The 19,877-nt window shown below is 36.7% G+C and overlaps 2 protein-coding genes across 3 annotated transcripts in view; one reads left to right on the forward strand and one right to left on the reverse strand.

Annotated features, from left to right (window-relative positions):
• LOC137385405 (nuclear pore complex protein Nup160-like) overlaps nt 1-13,609 on the forward strand; it is a 48,291-nt gene extending 34,682 nt beyond the window's left edge. For both annotated transcript variants that reach the window (XM_068071859.1, XM_068071858.1), the window contains 11 exons: nt 1,186-1,272; nt 1,837-1,931; nt 3,243-3,463; nt 4,757-4,911; nt 5,510-5,669; nt 7,319-7,448; nt 7,669-7,779; nt 7,956-8,097; nt 9,163-9,288; nt 12,343-12,453; nt 13,345-13,609. In XM_068071859.1, the coding sequence (XP_067927960.1) occupies nt 1,186-1,272; nt 1,837-1,931; nt 3,243-3,463; nt 4,757-4,911; nt 5,510-5,669; nt 7,319-7,448; nt 7,669-7,779; nt 7,956-8,097; nt 9,163-9,288; nt 12,343-12,453; nt 13,345-13,443 (1,437 nt within the window). In that variant the 3' untranslated portion in view covers nt 13,444-13,609. The remainder of the gene's footprint in view (nt 1-1,185; nt 1,273-1,836; nt 1,932-3,242; nt 3,464-4,756; nt 4,912-5,509; nt 5,670-7,318; nt 7,449-7,668; nt 7,780-7,955; nt 8,098-9,162; nt 9,289-12,342; nt 12,454-13,344) is intronic.
• LOC137385406 (serine/threonine-protein kinase RIO2-like) lies at nt 13,521-19,832 on the reverse strand. The gene is made up of 9 exons (XM_068071860.1): nt 19,686-19,832; nt 18,210-18,360; nt 17,322-17,435; nt 17,149-17,203; nt 16,716-16,925; nt 16,382-16,573; nt 16,116-16,208; nt 15,871-15,958; nt 13,521-14,198 (listed from the first exon to the last, which is right to left on the reverse strand). Exons 1-9 carry the CDS (start codon nt 19,749-19,751, stop codon nt 13,677-13,679), a joined length of 1,491 nt encoding a protein of 496 aa, XP_067927961.1. The 5' UTR covers nt 19,752-19,832; the 3' UTR covers nt 13,521-13,676.
• Between the last annotated feature and the right edge of the window lie 45 nt (nt 19,833-19,877).

A 19,877-nucleotide genomic window follows, 5' to 3' on the forward strand; every position in this document is an offset into this window, starting at 1 on the left:
CAATATTACAAGTAAAATATATTGTAATATACAGTTTGAAAGTTGGTTGTGTTGAATGCAGAACAGTTTTGACAACGATATGTAACAGAAATAAATATTAATAAAATAAATATTTAACTATCTCAAACTTATGTTTTACAATAATAAAATAAATATTAATTCAAGCTGTAGACCTAACCTACTGTACGTAATTTAACTAACAACAACAATAAATAAATATGTTTATTATATCTCTGAAATCCAATATTAAAAGTTAAACGCCAAACCGATGTGTAATATACAGTTTGAAAGTTGGTTGTGTTGTGATGAATGTAGAATGGTTTTGACAGCGATATGTAACAGAGAGCAAGCGTTGGCATTTACGCGTCTGGAAGTTTTATGCAAACTGGAGTGAAATAAAGAAATATTCTTGTCATAAAAGGGCATTGTAGTAACGCCCTACCTTGTAGATAAGATGTAAAGAAATCTGGCTGATGTTCTAGATAATTTGAAAAACCTTCGGTAATTGGACAAAAACGTAGGCTGATAAACTGTGTACCACATTTTCGTACTTGTAAATCGGTCTACGCCTCAAACAGTACACAGTAAACAGTTCTACTATCTGTCGCACAGCTTTATTGGCGTTTCGTAGGTCGGTCGAAACTATTAATAAACAAAGCTGTTCAAGCGTTTTGTGGCGATTTGTGGCAAGACTTTATCGTTCTATTCTTTGTCGCTCGGCGTTTCAATTTCCGGTCTTAACTTTTATTAAACCAAGCTTTTCAAGCATTTTGTGACGATTTTCGTCCTAATAAATCTGTCTATTTATGTATAATCCGATCAGATGGGTTAGTTTTAGGAATTTGCGGTAACCTTTCAAAGGCTTTGTAACATATTTAAATAGGTTTATATGCGTTTTGTATCATTATTATACTTAAACGACTTTACTGAAAAATAGTTACATTTGTTGATAGGATTTCGTTGCAAGAGTTTGGTGACGGCCGTTAACGGATAATTTTTCGGGAGCTGTGTGCACATGTGCATTTATCATAATTCTCCCAATCAATCGTTTCACTCTTGTTTGGTCGTGGAAAAAGTTGTGAGATGGCTATCTATGGAACTGATGTTATCAAAATCTGTATAAATAATGGCTGCGAATCATAGATAGTTACCCCGCTGTTTGCTAATAGAGAGCCGCACTTGCAGGCCATGAACATGCTTGAGGAGATGTCCTTTCTTGAACAAGTCATACAGATGGCACATGAAGCCTTAAAACTCTCAGACAGTGAGCAGGTGAGATCAGCAGCCAGCAGTTTTTATCTCTTTTTACTAGCTTGGGTGTGCGCAAGTAATCTCTTGTTTGAGAGAGTCAATCTCGTTTTCTAACTACGTTCACCCGATTTTTGGAACTAAGGCTCAATTACTAAAATGATTCAAATCAATTCTATTTCATTGGAGACCTTACCAAGTATACTGAATGATGCACATATTGCAGCTAAGCATTACTAACCTGGATAGCATTTTTTAAAGATTTTTCGCAGGCCATACATGTATTGATACCTTTTCAAGAATTTTCCTAACTGACTTTGTACTTCAAGTCGTAAATGTAAACTTCATTTGATACAGCTGTGCATATCATGTTCTTATTTCTTTTATGAAATTTTCTATTTGTATTTTAAAAGCATCTAGTTTGGTGAAAAAACTGAACAAATTGATTCAGTGTAGCGTCGGTGTTCTAAGCTGAGACCAAAATGCCGCTTTTTTATGAGATGCAAGTTCTGTTGATTTACATATTTGTTATTAAAGAATGGGAAATGTTGTATTGCGTGTAGCTTTTACCGTGTTGTGTTACTACAGCCAACACTTTTCACCAAGCTGTTTAAACACAACCTGGAGCTGCAGCGATATGATGAGGCTTACCATGCCATCCTAAGCAATACCGACAGAGAAAGGTGTGTGAAGCTGCAGTTATCTCTTCGCTGGCCATTTTTTAGTAGTAAAAGTTGTAATTCTCCACCTCATTGTTTACTAAACCCTCATTTAAATGGGTTCAATAGGATCTTGAACAGCAGACATGATAGATTGGCCATTACTGTATAGCTACTTGGCGAACTAGTATGTAGAAGCTGCACGAAATGTAACGATGATATACACGAGTTGTAACATTGCAGGCTTGTAGCCTGATATCTATTTTTAACATATAAAATGTAAAAAAACTGGTTTCACTTATTTATTTTGGCGTATCCTCAAACTCACTCAGCTGCCATATACAGTTCAAGCTTGAGCACATATTTACTAGGGCTAATTTAAACTGTGATATAACTGCAACAGGTATGTTAACCAGAATATTGTTTTACAGTTCTTGATTTGTGTTCAATACATTATTTTTATTTTAAAACCAGAAAAGTTAATTGACTATTTGCTTAGAGATTTTTTCAAGTTTTTAATCTTGTTAAATGCATGGCGTATTAGTTATACCGTCAAATCGAAGCGTGAGGTACATGAGGCGTAACTCCTTCGAGAGGAATAATTTCTTGGTCCGATAAAACAGTAAAATAGACGACTATGGATCTGTTCTTGTTTAATGTCTATTTAATGTCTATTCTCTTTTTATTGTTCAGTTTTTATTGTGATAAACAAATTTTAAGATGAACGCAACATTTTTAATTTTCTTTGTTAAGAATTTCTAGGTGCCAGTTATTTGAAGGTTAGTTTGACTAGGTGCCAGTTATCTGAAGGTTAGTTTTACTAGGTGCCAGTTATCTGAAGGTTAGTTTTACTAGGTGCCAGTTATCTGAAGGTTAGTTTTACTAGGTGCCAGTTATCTGAAGGTTAGTTATACTAGGTGCCAGTTATCTGAAGGTTAGTTATACTAAGTGTCAGTTATCTGAAGGTTAGTTTTACTAGGTGCCAGTTATCTGAAGGTTAGTTTTACTAGGTGCCAGTTATCTGAAGGTTAGTTTTACTAGGTGCCAGTTATCTGAAGGTTAGTTTTACTAGGTGCCAGTTATCTGAAGGTTAGTTATACTAGGTGCCAGTTATCTGAAGGTTAGTTTTACTAGGTGCCAGTTATCTGAAGGTTAGTTTTACTTTAAGTTTTAGATAATCACATTGATATTCATGCCTGGCGATCTGCAAGAGCGGAAGGTGGTGCAATTCAGTGTATCGGATGTCATGAAAGTATCTTAGGTGTTTCCTTATTTTATATAATTAGCTCATGATTAGTGTTGTTGCTGATGCATAGAATATGTTCTACGTGACAGGAAGATGGATTGCCTTAGTCAGTTTCTGACAGCATTATGTGAGAACGGAGAGCTAAACACCCTGGTTTCATATTCATACAAGGACCTCAAAACACAAGAGGACATGCACTCATCTGTTGTGTCTCTACTACACGGGAAGGCCCGATCTGTCGACCTTAGCATCAAGAACTACTATGACCTGTTGTACGCATTTCACGTAACCAAGGGTGACCTGCTCAGCGGTGAGATGCTGCTCTCTCGCTTTGCATTCGTATCACTGTTTCTAGTGCTGTCTTGAACATTTGCTAGGCTTAGGGTTTGCACAAGGAGCTATTCACCGCTATTAGGCCTTCTGATGATGAGGTCTTTTGTTACGTCACTAGTTGATTTCAGAGAGTGCATTTGTATCATGCTTCATTCAAGAACAATGAGGTAAATCTATGCATATGACTAAAGGTAAAGGCTTTGTAAAGGTTTGTGACACTGCCTTTGATCCTTTAGTGGGCAACTTTTTTAGTGTTGCCCCTTCATGGGCGAATAAATTGTGAAAAAGTTGTCAATATGTTTTACGTTCACTATTTCGGTCATAACTCAAAAACTTGTTTTTTGATCTTATTGAAGTTGCTCTCAAAACTTTTCAGTAGTAAATTCTCCACCAAAATTTAATACTACTAATGACTAGATTACATTAATATTATTAATCATTGATTATTAATTACGTTAAATATTTTTCATTGTCGCTGCTGTGGTTTTCATGGCTTTAGTGACGAGTGTATCAGAGAGGATTGGTTGTCAGGGTCATCATAACTATTCTCTATGTTGAATTCAATAAGATTGAAATATGACTCGCTGTCTTCAAATTTTTCCAAAAAGTGGTTTAAAACCTGATCTGAAGACTGAGCCTTTTAGATGGATGATTATGTTGCCATAGAATACCACTTATCTTAAATCATTTATAAAACATAACTTTTATTGAAATAACAGAGCTATCGCAGATGTCTTGTTGGGATGAAGGAGATATTTGTGTGAAGCGTAGAAAGTTCTTTGCTCTCTGTAGGTTTATTACAGTCTTTCTTGTTATATGTAAGAAGAGGTGTATTTTTGCAAATGGGTTTATAAAAAATATGGTTCATATGAAAAAAATAAAATGAAAAATGCCAATTTCATTCACAACCTAAAAATTGCAAGTGTCATAACATTGCCCATAAGTCAGCTAGTTTAGTGAAAAGGTTATAATGCACTGCTCTGTTTTATGCATGAGACTATTCCTACCACTGGCTGATAGTTTTAACTCATTCTTTTATCGCATCCTCCTCCCATACGTGATGTTGTTGTAGTTATTTTAATTGGTTTTGTGAACATGTCAAATCTGGTGTTCTGGAAATTTTGACTGAGTCTTCTATATTAGATTCAAGTAAATGACAGATGTCATCGAATATACGAGAAAGGACGTGAAATAGTCTCATGATTCGGTTGCCAAATCTCAGTCTATACGGTCACTTAGTTGTAATAGCCGGTTCTTGTCACTATTGCAGCAGCGAATGTAATGCATGAGTGTGCGGAGAGGATAAAGCATGAACTGAAAGGTCTGGATGCATTGCAGAAGAGGGCTAAGTGTTATCTAGCGTGTATCCACGCTCTGCGATCCGTGCAACCCAAGTCTGCCTGGATAGCTCCCTCAATTTCACAGGTAACTGCACTCCTGTCACATTTGCGCATCTCCTTTATTTTATTAGGGCGCCGCTACACTGCAGCTGAAATGAAACTTCCAAAGTGCATAAATCTCAGCTGAAGCAACTGAAGTTTGTAACAAGCGCCACATGGTTCCAAACTGAACTCAGGATGTTAATCTCGCATGATTTCATTTGTAACATTTTATTTTTTGATAGCAGCTTATATTCAGCTCAACTCATATTTAGCTCATATTCATTTTGCTGAAACAGAAGGAACCATGATAGTGAAACAGTAAAGCAAAACAGACATTCGCTAAAATATGTCATCCAATCAAATGTGAACTTCTGTTACGCCTAGCCGAACAAAATCTAGCATGACAGAAACAGTTTGGTTGTCAGCTTTTACGGTTCGACTGCTTCATTCAACCGAGGCTTCTGACATCGAAAGCGGCGCTTTGGTTGCCGCGTGGTCACCTTTTTAATAACCCCTTTCTTATCTCTTCAGGTTTAATCATTTGTTCAAGACTTTGTTATGATAGAGTTTTAGATGCATGAATTTCTTTTTTCCTTGTTTTTGTAATCATGTCAGACTATATGCCCTGAGGCATGTTGTAGACCAAATATGGTCGGTCTCCCAAAAGAACAAGTCATGGCGGAAATAAGGTCGGATCAGCTGCCAACATAAAGATATCAACTCTCGAAGACATTGAAAAAGATTACATGCTTCTAAATATGGCACTCCGCTTGGCCAGCAATGGCTGTAAACACATCACAGGTAACCTTTGTTACTCCCTAGTATTCCTTCATTGTCAAACAGTCTCCTTTGCCTCTGTTTAGCTTTCATTGCTTCTGTATAGCTTCACTTGTTCCTGTTTAGCTTTCATTGCTTCTGTTTAGCTTCCCTTGTTTCGGTATAGCTTTCCTTTTTTCTGTATAGCCACCCTTGTTTCGGTATTGCTTTCCTTTCTTTTGTATAGCTTCCTTTGTTTCTGTATAGCTTCACTTGTTTCTGTATAGTTTTTCTTGTTTCGGTATAGCTTTCCTTTTTTTGTATAGCTTCCCTTGTTTCTGTATAGCTTCTCTTGTTTCTGTATAGCTTTTCTTGTTTCAGTATAGCTTTTCTTCTGTATAGCCACCCTTGTTTCGGCATAGTTTCCTTGTTTCTGTTTAGCTTCCCTTGTTCCTGTATAGCTTTCATAGTTTCTATGTAGCCACCCTTGTTTCGGTATAGCTTTCTTTTCTTCTGTATAGCTGCCCTTGTTTCTGTATAGCTTTCTTTTCTTCTGTATAGCCACCCTTGTTTCTGTATAGCTTCCCTTGCTTCTGTTTAACTTCCTTTGCTTCTGTATAGCTTCGATTGCTTCTGTATAGCCTGTGGCCCTGGAAGCTGTCACCTTTAGACCTCTAAAATTTTTATTAAATTTAAAGTTTAAAGAAACCTTATTCGATCTTTTTGTGTGAGCTTCGAAAATTATTACTAATCCATCCTTATGCATCTTGTTTTCTCAATAGGTTGCATCATCTAACACCCCTCCTTATAAATACCTTTTCTTTGCGTGTCTATCCACATCTTTTGCTCGATTTCATGGAAAGTTCACACACGTAATTCACACTAAAATCCACAATTCATGGTCGAAAGCTCCATGCCTTCCACCAGGTCATTAAAAATACTTGATTTCAAAACTCCATCTAGGTTCTGAAAACTCCATCTAGGTTCTGAAAACTCCATCTAGGTTCTGAAAATTCCATCTAGGTTCTGAAAACTCCATATAAGTTCTGAAAACTCCATCTAGGTTCTGAAAACTCAATCTAGGTTCTGAAAACTCCATCTAAGTTCTGAAAACTCAATCTAGGTTCTGAAAACTCCATCTAGGTTCTGAAAACTCCATCTAGGTTCTGAAAACTCCATCTAGGTTCTGAAAACTCAATCTAGGTTCTGAATGGTCCATCTAGGTTCTAAAAACTCCATCTAGGTTCTGAAAACTCAATCTAGGTTCTGAAAACTCCATCTAGGTTCTGAAAACTCCATCTAAGTTCTGAAAACCAGCTTCCTAATTAGAAACTCAAGAACGCTCCTTCGTATGCTTCAAGTGCAATTGCTTTCAATGAGTGCGTTTATGGAATGTTATCATGAAACCAGGGTAGCAATTTGTGTTGAAAATCTACACGTCTTCTGCTGGCTATGCGATTGAAAATGAATGAAATCTCTGACAATTTCGGGGATAAATGGTAGTTCACAATATTCATGGAAACATTTTATCTTTATCTGGTTTTAGCTAGCGATACAAGTCTCTTGTTCAGTAGTTGGTGAGCTCCAGATTCTCATCATCGTTGTCCTATATACCTAAGTGTGTACGCTATATTTATATCATTCATATCCTGTGTATACGCTCTCTGGGTATATAGGTAGATACAACATTGCAGGTTCTTCCTACCTTGATGCTGGGGAGGTGGCAGGGCACCTGTGCACTACAGGCATGTATGATGAGGCAATACAAGTCTGCTCTGTATACAAGCTCAGTCTTAGCCCTGTATTTGAAAGCCTAGCCTTCAGGTATTTTATCTACCAGCAGAAGTATGTCTCCCTCCCTACCTTTGGTTCTTTCTTATTAGTAAATAGCACATTCAGCTATCTTTTCTTCTTGTATCCTACAGATACAACTTTTTATATAAGGACATCTTGGTTGGTGGGCTGAATACATTGCTTGCAGAAGGTTTATGTCCCTTTATGATCTTGTTTGATAATACATTATATGTATGAGGTATTGTGCCAGATGTCTGCGGATGAGCAAAGAGCAGAACTCTGACAGGTCACAAGAGGATGTGGAAGAGGCCAATCTGTGGCTGACTTTTAGCCAACTTCCAGCAGAAGGAATCTATTCTAGGTATTTCTTCATTTTGCTTGATCTATTGAATCAATTAAGGTCAGAAGCGACCAAATTCTATTTTTTTCTTGCTTGTGTGCAACATCCTCATCGAGCTGCGTAAATCGTGCAAACATTCTATTCCTACATAATAGTAAAGTAGTTCACATGTGTGATATAGAGTTGTCTTCTCTTAGTGCTTGTGACCAGGCGTGGAGGATTCTAAGGCATCATCTTGAAAAACACGAGCTTGTCTCCACGAGATACCACAGAGCTGTGGCCAATAAGCTGCTCGCTAATGACGCTGCTCTTCCCGAGTGGCTGATCGCTTCTTACAAGGTACTCTCTCAGGCAACTTCCACTGTACAAATACTTTTTAAAGGTATCTCGGTTTGACTGCATTTAATGTTCTTTACAGTTTGATTATTGAGTAATTTATGAGCCTACTGTTTGCAATTATTCCACTGTTAAACGGATATGAAAAGCTGCTAGCTATAAGTCTCATAGCATTATATATTTAACTGAATGCCATTTGTCAGTTAATTTGAATTTGAATGCAAGTAGGCGTCGCTTAATAAAAACTTGTTACGCACTGTACCGAAGTATGTTGAGGTTGTCTTCTCTTGGCGATTATTCCTGGAAAATGTGAACGCAGAAATGTGGAAGCATTTGTGTGACAGTCATGTGGTGCACATTGCACATACATCGACAGTCCATGCAATGTGCATCACTTCAGCCATGGTTTATGCATCACTTCAGCCATTGTCTGTGCACCACTTCAGCCATGGTCTATGCACCACTTCAGCCATGGTCTTTGCACCACTTCAGCCATGGTCTATGCATCACTTCAGCCATGGTCTGTGCACCACTTCAGCCATGGTCTATGCACCACTTCAGCCATGGTCTATGCACCACTTCAGCCATGGTCTATCCACCACTTCAGCCATGGTCTGTGCACCACTTCAGCCATGGTCTATGCACCACTTCAGCCATGGTCTATGCACCAGTGCAGCCATGGTCTGTGCACCACTTCAGCCATGGTATATGCACCACTTCAGCCATGGTTATTGGCTGTCACAAAATGCATGACTTTTATTTCCAAGCACGATAGTTTTAAAATAAGAACAATTTGTCGCAGACTATTCGCTGATGTAAAGATAGATGGGTTTGTGATAGTATAAACGATGTGATTACAAATGATCACCAATATACTGTGAGCTTACGGCTGATACAATGCAATATATTGTAGACCAGTCTTAAGGATAGTGAGTTATTTGGACAAACAAATAAATTTTATGATTTTGTTTTTAGGTACTAATTCGATGTTTCCATTACTTGTAAGTTTTATTCTGATTTGTCTGCTCATGTTTCGCAAATCTAAACCTCTCTATTGCTTGCATACAGCGAAGGAATGTAGCTGAGCTACTGAGAGTCTACACACAACGTGACATGATTGAGGAAGCCGTTCACATATCCGCTGAGTACCTTGACGCTCTGACTGGTCACACCTTTGAGAGTTTTGGTCTCGAGGTCTGTTTCCTTTTACCTACAGCAAATACTCTATGCCTCCATCACGGTTTCTGTATTGAGGTGCTATTTTGTTTTAGCTTCAGCGCAGTCTGACAATTATAAACACAGGTCTAGCTATCAGATGTCGGTTAGTCACTGGGCGCATTGACCATTTATTCACGTAACTAAATACAGTCACACCTCTACTTACTATCACCCCTGCAAGCAAATTTTTCAGCATGTAAGATGAACTTTCAGCAAATATTTAATTTTACATGCTGAGAAATGTATAATATCATTTCTAAGTTTTCTGAAACATTGCAGTTTTGTAAAAGAAAGTGAAACTGTGTGAAACTTATTAAAAGACCTATAAATACGTAAGTTAGGGTAGTGTAAACTTTTCCTAGTCCAAGTCAAAATAGTTGTTACACGCTGTATCTCCATCACTCATTCTACCACTGGAACCTACCGGTTGCCTTCACTTGCTCTCACACGTCTGATAGCTGCAGTAACATTGAAAATCTCCGAATTTGTAATATAAGTTTTTATATAATTTAGTTCCACATTTAGTTTTTCCCTTGTTTTATCCCACGACCAAACACGAGCGAAGCAAATGTTTGGGAGCTTTATAAATGCATGTGTGCACACAACTCCCGAAAAATTATCCGTCAACAGCCGTGACCAAACCCTTGTACCGAAATCACATCAAAAAATTTAACCATTTTTGTGTAGAGTCGCTTCAGTATAATAATGATACAAAACACATATAAACCTATCTAAATATGTTACCAAGTCTTTGAAAACTTACTGCAATATCCTAAAACTTACCCATCTGATCGGATTATACATAACTAGACAGATTAATTTGGCCTAAAATCGCCATTACAACTTGACAAGTGTTTTTTAATCAAAATTAAGACCGGCAAACGAAACGCCGATAAGGCCGTGTGACAGAGAGTAGAACCATTAAGTCGTGCATATTTCATGAGAAAAACGTGCACATTTCATCAGTCTATGGCATTGTCCAATTGCTGAAGGTTTCTGTAATTAACGTAGAATTACTGAAAAGTAATCGTTTCTTTTTTGCCGATTATATCCGACTCTGACATTTTGGACACATATAATGAGTACTTTGGTATTCCAACTGATGTCCAAAGCAGTAAAAGTAAAGGAAATGACGATGATGTTTTTCTCACGGTTCTTATAAGAGTATTACAATATTTAATTGTAAGAATAATTAGTCGATTTTATAAAATTATTATAAGATTTAGTTATAAGAATAATCATTCGAATTTACAAGATCGAAGTATATAGTGACAATGCAATATGTTACTGTTATTATTTTTCTAAAGATTTTGTTGATGATACTGTGGCTGTGCCCAATATCGCGGGACCCAATATCGCGGTACTGCCAAGCCGTTTTTAATATCTGCAAAATTAAGTAATAGGCCTACATTTTCTTATAGATATACATCTGTTTCTATGACAACCAGCTAAAATCTGTTTAGATTTTTAAATTCAGCATAATTTTTAGATATAAATGCAGAAATCTAGATAAATATCACACTTCTTGATATTGGTTGCTATGACCAATGATATACAGCCCCCAGCCTGTGTATATTACACAACAGCTTGCCATTTTCTAATATTGCATTTCTCCTATTGCATGGGAGAGATATACATGTTGTAAACATATAATCTTTTCCTTTCATTATTGTTGTTTGTTGTACATAATAACAACCAGTTCATTACAGCTCCCATTGCAGCTACCATTGCAGTTCTCCTATTGCACTGCAGTGCCATTTGACTGCTAATATTGCATTTCTCAACCGGCAGTACCCTTTCTTTTTCCATTATCACTTTGGTTGTGGGCTGTATGACGGGAATTTATAGTATAATGTTTGCTTAAGTGTAATGAGTAATTATCTACAGTATTCGCTAAGCAATCTTAGGTTTTTGAGCTGTGGAATGAATCAGTGTCTTCCTATAAAAATATCTAATCCAGCACATAATGGCTTTAACATGTGGAGGTTTGACTGTAATTCCACCAGCTCCTGCTTACCGCTGTTGTATGCTTACACACTTGCCGTATGTGTGATTCAGCATCTATAGGTAGAGGTTGAGTCAGGGCTCATTGCTATTAAAAAATAGCTCACTATTTATGATAATAATAATTTATATAATTATTATAATAGTTATTATTCACAAGGAGGACCACTTGTGCCCTATTACTTTTCTGTTAACTATTTGTGTTTGGCCAGTTTCCTTAAGCGTTCAGTCGGTACATTGGGTCAGCTGACATGCTAAGAGGAAGAATTTCTCTTTGTGCTTCTAGATTGTTAACTTACTCTAGTCTACCTTCAATAATTTTCATCTTAGATACACAGACAGACAGATACACAACAGTCTTATAGATGCTCAGCAATTCTTGGCGGACATTGCATAGTTTTGTCGAGTTTGTCAGAATAGTGATTAATGAAAAGCTGTCCAAAGATGTTGAAAAACGATGGTGTTTGGAAATAACAAAATAATATTGGTTATTAATAAACAGCAGACTGGTTGTTGTTTTCCTACAAGTGATACACTTAGTTGCACTCACTACTGACTAAATTTACCGATCTGTATCTATCAGTACATTTTTGTCTCACCGGAATCTTGCATTTCAAATGGGGAAGAGTGTTTTCTCTTCTGAACTAGTTCTTGCAGAAGTCTCCTCATTTATACTAGGGATTGATCAAATAAATCTTTTTGTCACTGATGACGTTTGGCTTGGCTTACCTCAAATGGCATTACGGTGATTTTGCACTATACAACTTGAAATGGTTGTGTTGATGCCACAGCACTTTGTTGCTTTTGATCACTCCTCATGACTGATCGTTCAACAGTCACAGGAGTCTCCTGAGAGCCTTCGGTGATGCGCGAATTCTCATCACAACACATTTGATCGGCTAATAGTGTAAAGAGGGAGAAGTAATGGACAGTCACCAGAAAACTATTAGACAAATTCAACAAGGTCTACATAGTTCCTTCATTTCTGTCTTATGCTCTGATTTATAAGGTCAGGTAATGTTACAGGGCCCACTCACTGGAACTATGATGCCGGCATCCGTTTGTGCTCCTTACACATCTATCGATTTCCTAATTAATATGCTGGCGGGTTACCTGAATGATCCATACTATGAGAAAGTAAGTACTCTGCACCTCATTGCTTACTACAGACCTTTTATTTTGTGACAACATTGATTAGCCATGTCATTACTTGTTTTATGCACTCATTTGAAAACACATTGTTTGTTAATGGTTGAGAGATCACTTTTAAATTTCAAAAAGAAAAATATTTGAAACCCCTCGTTTTCAAGACGGTACTATTGGCCAGTAAGCCACTGCTCACGAATTACTATGGAACACCGTTATAGACCAGCCTTGGACCAAGTAGAGAATCCTGGTCAACCTGGCAAGATTATGACAAGATTTCTTCAATTTAATTGCGGTTCATTTTGCATGAGTTTTCTGCATATATCTTTTTACTATTTTTTATTTAAAACTGTGTCATTATTGGGCAAAAATCGATGGCTTGTTATGAAAATAGACAGATGATGACAAGGTAAAAGGTTTGCATGACCGCTAATCTTAGTCTTGAGATATTTTAACAGTGAATCGTTGGCGATGTTATCACTAATCATCACTGTTACAGACTATCCAGGATTTAGCATAACATAAATGTACTTGCAAGTGTTTGCTATGATGTTACGATAGAACAGGGACTCATATAAAGAACATTTGATATCCTAGTTAAATAACTAAATATACTGAAAAATTAGCTATCGACTGCGATATATACATATGCTGATATGAGCACAATTTTCGTTATTAGATAAAGCTTAATGAGATTTTAACATATGCGTGTAAAATGGTTGACCCGACCAAATTTACCTGAACCGTGCTAATACTGGTTGGGTTACAGGCTCGCAGAATTATTTTTCCTTAGTGTTTTATTTAGATTGAGAAGTTTATGAGAATATTCTTCGAGCCATGTGATACACACTGCAACTGTCACAATACTTTGCACACTTTCAGCTGCACAAGAAGCTAACGAAAGCTGTTAATCACTACATGCATGAGTTAGAAGAGAAGAGCAGAGATTGTGAAAGACGACTTCTCCAGGCAACCTGCTGATAGTTGCTGTTCTATGTGATGCTTTTACATTTACATCTGATATAATACCTTGCTTTATGCAACTCATGTGTTGTTAGCAAATTTATTGTATGCCATTTCTTAAATCGTATGTATAAACATGCAAAACCGCATTCTGTTATACAATATATATGGTATTTCAGTCCTCCTTCTTTACCTTTTTCCATGCATACTGGTAACACAAGCTGACAGAAAATATAGGATATCCACCCAGACTAGTACCAGCCAGCATCTAAGCTAGTTGTCACGTCATACTGATTTTCCCTCCTCAGCTTGGTCTGCACTGCTGATTCTCCATGTTTCCGTATCCTCCTTGTCTGCAAGATCTTTTCTTTTGATTTAAATTGCTTTTTCACTCGCTGCCTTATTACCTCGGGGGCAACGGAAGTCGCTGTTGATGCAGAGCATACTGAATATGTGTCTTGTTCTCTGCGAGCATTTCTTAAAATGTGGGAATTTACATGTTTTGGATTATCCCTAAACGGCCTTAGTTTAGAATTTTCTGTGTCTGGCAGCTTATCATCATCATCACTGCTGTCACTAACATTGTCCCCTGATTGGTGGCCACTTAATGGGGACAAAGGCTTACTTGCCTCTGCGCCTTCACATAAGTTGACAGAAGATGGTAAAGCCTGTTCACTGAATTCAGTGTCATCTTTATCGTCTGAATGGTCAGACTCTACCATGAGCTGCGATTCAAATGCTGAATCTAACATATCCATGTCTTCGATGTCCACCTATGTATATGAACACAGTGTGTTAATCCAGCTTCCATAGATTGCTAGTATGTCTAGATAACACGAAAATTTTCGTTGTATGATTAGTTTTCATGAGATTTTCCCAAGTAATAATTATTACAACTAAGTATTGATCTGGATCACCTAATGCAGGTGCTTTTATAAGCACATAAATGTTTTGTGATACTAGACATTGATCACAAAGACAAATTATATGTACACACAAAATACACTATGGATGATGTTTACTTAATTAAAAAACAGTCAGCTGTGCTTTTACTAACAAAAACAACTCACTTTCAGGTTGCTTGTGAAATCAATGTTATCTTTTGGTCTTCAAAAACAACACCCAAACTAAATACAGGTAGTATTGCATTAATGATTAAAAACCACATTATCTCAATGATGTTAGCACAGGAATATGGTTAATAGCAGTTATTCACAAAGTAGACAGATCTCAGTCAAAACCTGACCCAAGGAGATATTAACTTCCAATCTGCAGTCACCAAGCTGTTGGAAAACAAGGTGTTTTCATGTGTACATACTAATTTGTCCATACTAAGCCAATGAAATCTTACAAGTTCAGTGGCCAATATAAAAGTCCAATAATTTTTTTTTGTTTTGTTAGAGATATACCTACATAGGCATTGGAATAAGTAGTGGTTGCTGATACAATGTAACTAATCAATTATGAGAATGTTTATGTTATAGAAATTTATGTTATACAAAGCGTAAAATACATGTCAATAGTCTAATCTGTTCCAAAATCTCCCCAAACTCAACTCTGGCTGTTCAACGATGAAAAAGACTAAACATGTTTTAATTTACGGACTGAGCTTTAGTAATTTAGTAACTAGTAATATTGGTTGGTATCGACAATGTTTCTGTTTTTTCTTACCTCCCTAATTTGGTTTAGTGTTCATGATTACAGTAATTTAATGTTAAGGGACACAGTTGCACACCTTTAATGTCACCTTAAATCAATTTTTTTTCACTCAGCAAGGTCTATGGTGTAAAGAAAAATTTTTTTATGTCTAACCAAGTAAAACAAAAATATACCTTTACTATAATAAGTCTGAAGCAAGGTTAGAGGCTACGATAGACAATAGCCTTCAACGAGACTCCAACTCGTGACATTCAGATTGGTAGACCGACACTCACACCTGCACCAATCGACTGCCTATAGGTACCTACTATAGGTGCAGCTACTTACACTGACCTGACTACTTTACGCCTGACGATCTCTCACAACACACGAGGCAGGTAGGGTACGAGGATATATTATAGAGTTACTCGTATACATTGTTTTCTCTCCCAAGTGTGGCAAGAGAGAAAATGATATTTTATGGTTTACTATGGGACTTTCATTATTTCAATTGAATTCGAGAACATGCACTGACTTTATGTTAGCGAATTTCTTACATAATACAAAGCAAAACTCTGCATTAATTCTTTACATCATGTGAAATTTACGTAAAAGTGTTTATATTATATGAGCCTCTACTGTATAAGATATTGATACCACAAGTATCTTCAGACACTTACTGGTTTGTTATGTGCAGACCACTTCTAATAATACAGCTTCAAGTGAGAATACGAAATAACATAGAAGTAAATAAGAGTGAATCGAGCCAGCAAGATACTTTCAATGAAGAACAGCAAGTCAAAATACCTGGTCTTCTGCTTCGTCAGGCCCATCAGTAACTAGGTCTTTAATATACCCGCTTGCCTCCACCTCGATATCGATTTCCTCTTCCTTCCTGTAACACAGCAACATGCGCAACTACTATATAAACTTTACAAGTAATAACTTGCAGTTAAAATGGTGTTTGGTTTATACCGATGAGTTAGGCGCATCTCCTGTCAGCAGTTGTCTGTAAAGCGTGTAGACATTTGGCTACTTCCCAAATAACTTACTCTATATCATCAAACGTTGGAAATAGTTCACTCTCATATCCAAATCTTCTTTTAAAGAAAGTACGAACACATTCAACATCTCTGTTGAAATACCTAAAAATAAAAGGATACTTTTGAATTTAAGAAGTAAATCTTCTTAGAATTTTACAAGTTGCCCATCAAGGTCATAAGACTTATGAACTTGAGTTCCAGTTTCATTGGCATGAAATATTTGCAGTTGCAGCAAACCAAAACTATTATTTTGGGGTATAACACTGGTTACTAACATGTCAGCATTGGGATGTGACGTGGAAACCATTTGTGGAAAGTCGATCATTGTCACTCGACCATTGTCATCAATAACAAGATTGAATTCATTGAAGTCTCCATGAATGAGCCCGGCATTGGCAAGCCTGACAATCAGCTCCATCAACTCTGTATACACAGTTCCTGGGTCGTCCACTGACTTCACCTGACATCTACATTTACACATAAAGACACCAAAGTATTTTATGAGCGATGCACTCTAACACCATCAAATCAAAAACATATACCATAGGGCGCGAGGACCAGACTCTAGTTAACTTTTGGATAACTCTCATAAGAAACCTGGAGACCTACAGCGGGGTGCCATTCAGGAGCTCCATAATGACGGCATGACGATTGAAGTCTATAGGTTTGGGAACAGGAAATCCGTGATTATAAAGCGCTTTCATGTATGAGAACTCCTTGATGGCAGCAAGTCGAGATAGATACAACCAGTTTACTCCTCGACGACCTTTATGGTAGTCACGTTTATTCTTAATCTGTCGAAACGAGGTTCTTCCAAGCCTGAAAATAGACAAGAGCTTGACACTGAGTGCATTCACTCTAGTACTCAGGAAGTCTTCGAGTGACCTACTTATTATAGTACCAGAGTTTAGAGAACCTTCAAATTGGTATCTTGAAACATGGATTAATTCTCGCTCATACATAACTACAATATAATGTTTTTATTAAAATTATAAATAGGAAAGCTAACTATATGCTTTCGATCTCAATTTACCAAACTCACCGATGTAACTTGAGAACCAGCTGAGCTTCCTCACTGTTTGCCACGACATAAATGTCTACAACACCATAATATGATAGTCACAAAAATAAATCCTTCAAAAAAGCTGCAGCTGGCCTACATATGATGAACACAACAAATACACTAATCCATTCCTGAATGTATGAAGTACCTACCAGACTCTTTGCCTACTCCAATCTGGTTTCCAACCGATGCAACGCTGTCGCGAGCTGACAATGTCTTCAAGGCAAGATAATCATATCCGCTGTTGGTAAGTCGGTATCCGTCGACTAGAGATAAACTAGACCAGCTAGATCATCGTTTTGTCAAGCTCGACTAATCAATAGCCTTGATCACTCTTATATGTCAAGATTACAATAGAGGAGTTGGCCCAGTGACCTTGATATGGATTAACTAAGTCTTAATTAGATGGCCAGAAAAGGTATTAAAATAGTGTAAATAATCTCAATGAGAAAGAAAATTCAACTCTCTAAATCACTAAAAATTGCAAAAGGGGGCAAATAAAAACAGTGCAACTGATGAACATTAGCAAACACAAAAACAGTCAAACCAACTGTTAGTCTTGTATTTGCGTACTACTGCCAGTTTCATATCTTGTCAGTCACTATTTATATGGGCTGATACATTTCTCACATTTGGGGACAGTTTTATGTTTACTTTTCATCTTTGCGGTATTTCTGAATAATAAAATCAGCTGCAGGTATTCACAGTAGCTAATATTATTCCAACATGGGTTACTAGTTTAAAAAAGGAATGTTTGACTATGGCATAAAGTCAATGTATTGCCTCATGGCCAGTGCTGTCAGCTAAATTTATTGTTGCAGGTTCTATTAATTTGATACCAACTGAAAGACAACAAGTTCTACATGTTATTGTAAGCGCAAAGGAGCACCACAACAGAATGCTTTGCCTCCTAAAAACTAGAGTCTTAAGTCTGCCTGCTATTGACCAACATAACCAAATGAGTTTCACCAAAGAAAATGGTGTGACCAAATTTAAGTTTTCCTGTAAATGTAAACATTACTAAATTATTCAATGATTACCTTTATTTCTTTTACCGCCTCTTTCATAGCAAACAAGTTTGTGCTTTACCAATTCATTTATAACTTTATGGCATCCACCACCTCTTAATCCAGCAATAGAGGCAATAAGTGGAGCGGGCACAATCTCATGGTTTCTCATTCCCATCTCAACCTGCAAAACACACTAATTAGTAAGATTGTTGCTGACAAAAAAATAAACAACAATAATTTAAAACAGTGCTTACAAGTATCAAGACGAGCTGTGATTGTTGAAAAGAAGCATTAACACTGGACCCAAAAGGAGCATAAAAGAGAAAAAACTTGTATTATAAATTAATCAGTCCAGAGTTCAACAAGACTGCTTCTATGTACTTGCACTGGCGAAATACAAGACACGAAACGCAATTGTTTCTTCGATTTATGTCGGCACTTCCACGCTTTTTGAATGAAAACACTGCGGTACATACAATAAGAGCTCTTGGGTAATAGTTTATAAAAAAAAGTATTGAATTAAATGTACAATGTATGTAGCACCAAATTTTATATCTTGAATGCCTTATTTTAATATGATCAAAAATGACATACTATACAAGGGTTTATAGTCCGAACCTCGACTGGTTTGAAACTCGACGAGTTTGTATATCGACAACGGTTGGTCCAATCTCGACAGCAGTTTTACTATTTTACCATCTACTATTTTCATAGTAAATGAGCGATTTATATGTAAAAGATTTATTTGCGCAAAAATATATTGTTATCCATTTGATGCAGCACTCCCCAGCTTATGTAGGCCTAACAATATTTTGCCCAACATATATATAGAACGAATGCTAAAACAAGTAACAATCATAAATATGGTTGACTGTTATGCTAGCAAAATGTTTTATTTGAACACTAAACTTCAGTGAATAGCTTTGGTTTTTATTTTTTGAAGTGAGAATAGAACTGCAAAAAGACATTTATTATTTGTTGAAGATTAAATTATTGTAAAACTGCATCAGCCTTTGTCGATGTTCGGACCAACCTTTGTCTAGATTCGGACCAACCTCTGTCGAGATTGGGACTTGTCTTGGTTCAGACTTGTCGATGTTGGGACTGTTTCCCTATACAAGCACATGTTTGTGAGCAAATCTGGTGCAAAAGTACAATGATAATGTAGGTAGTGGTAAAAGATGCAAATAAAGAGAATAAAAAGGGACTAACGTGGTTGTATTTATATATAAACGATAACGAAGACAATCAAATACTACAGAAAAGAACATGGAATTTATGTCTTTAGGTATATATATAAATAAAATAAAAAGCACAAGAAAAAAGGAGAGAAATAAAAACAATATTATAAGATATGTGGTAATAAAAAGGGACTAAAAAGTTTTAAAAAAATAAAAAGAGATCCTTTTTTGATATGGTTTATATTGAATTTTCATGCCTTTTCTCTTAATAGATAGGGTAAACAAAAAGTGACAGATTTGACAATCATAACCTGACATGACTTACAGCAATTAAGACACGAAAATCTTCCTTCTGTAAATACCGAAGCAATGACACATTTAATTTTCCCATAGTGACAATAAACTAGGAGTCTACGAACTATATTTGTTCCCAGTCATAGGAATAGCGCTTTCTTCAAGCATTTGCCTTAGTTAACTTGGACAAGCGTGTCGTTGTAGCCTTCGTTCTGCGCTTGGT

This window comes from Watersipora subatra, chromosome 1, assembly GCF_963576615.1.
Source record: "Watersipora subatra chromosome 1, tzWatSuba1.1, whole genome shotgun sequence".
NCBI lineage: Eukaryota > Metazoa > Bryozoa > Gymnolaemata > Cheilostomatida > Watersiporidae > Watersipora > Watersipora subatra.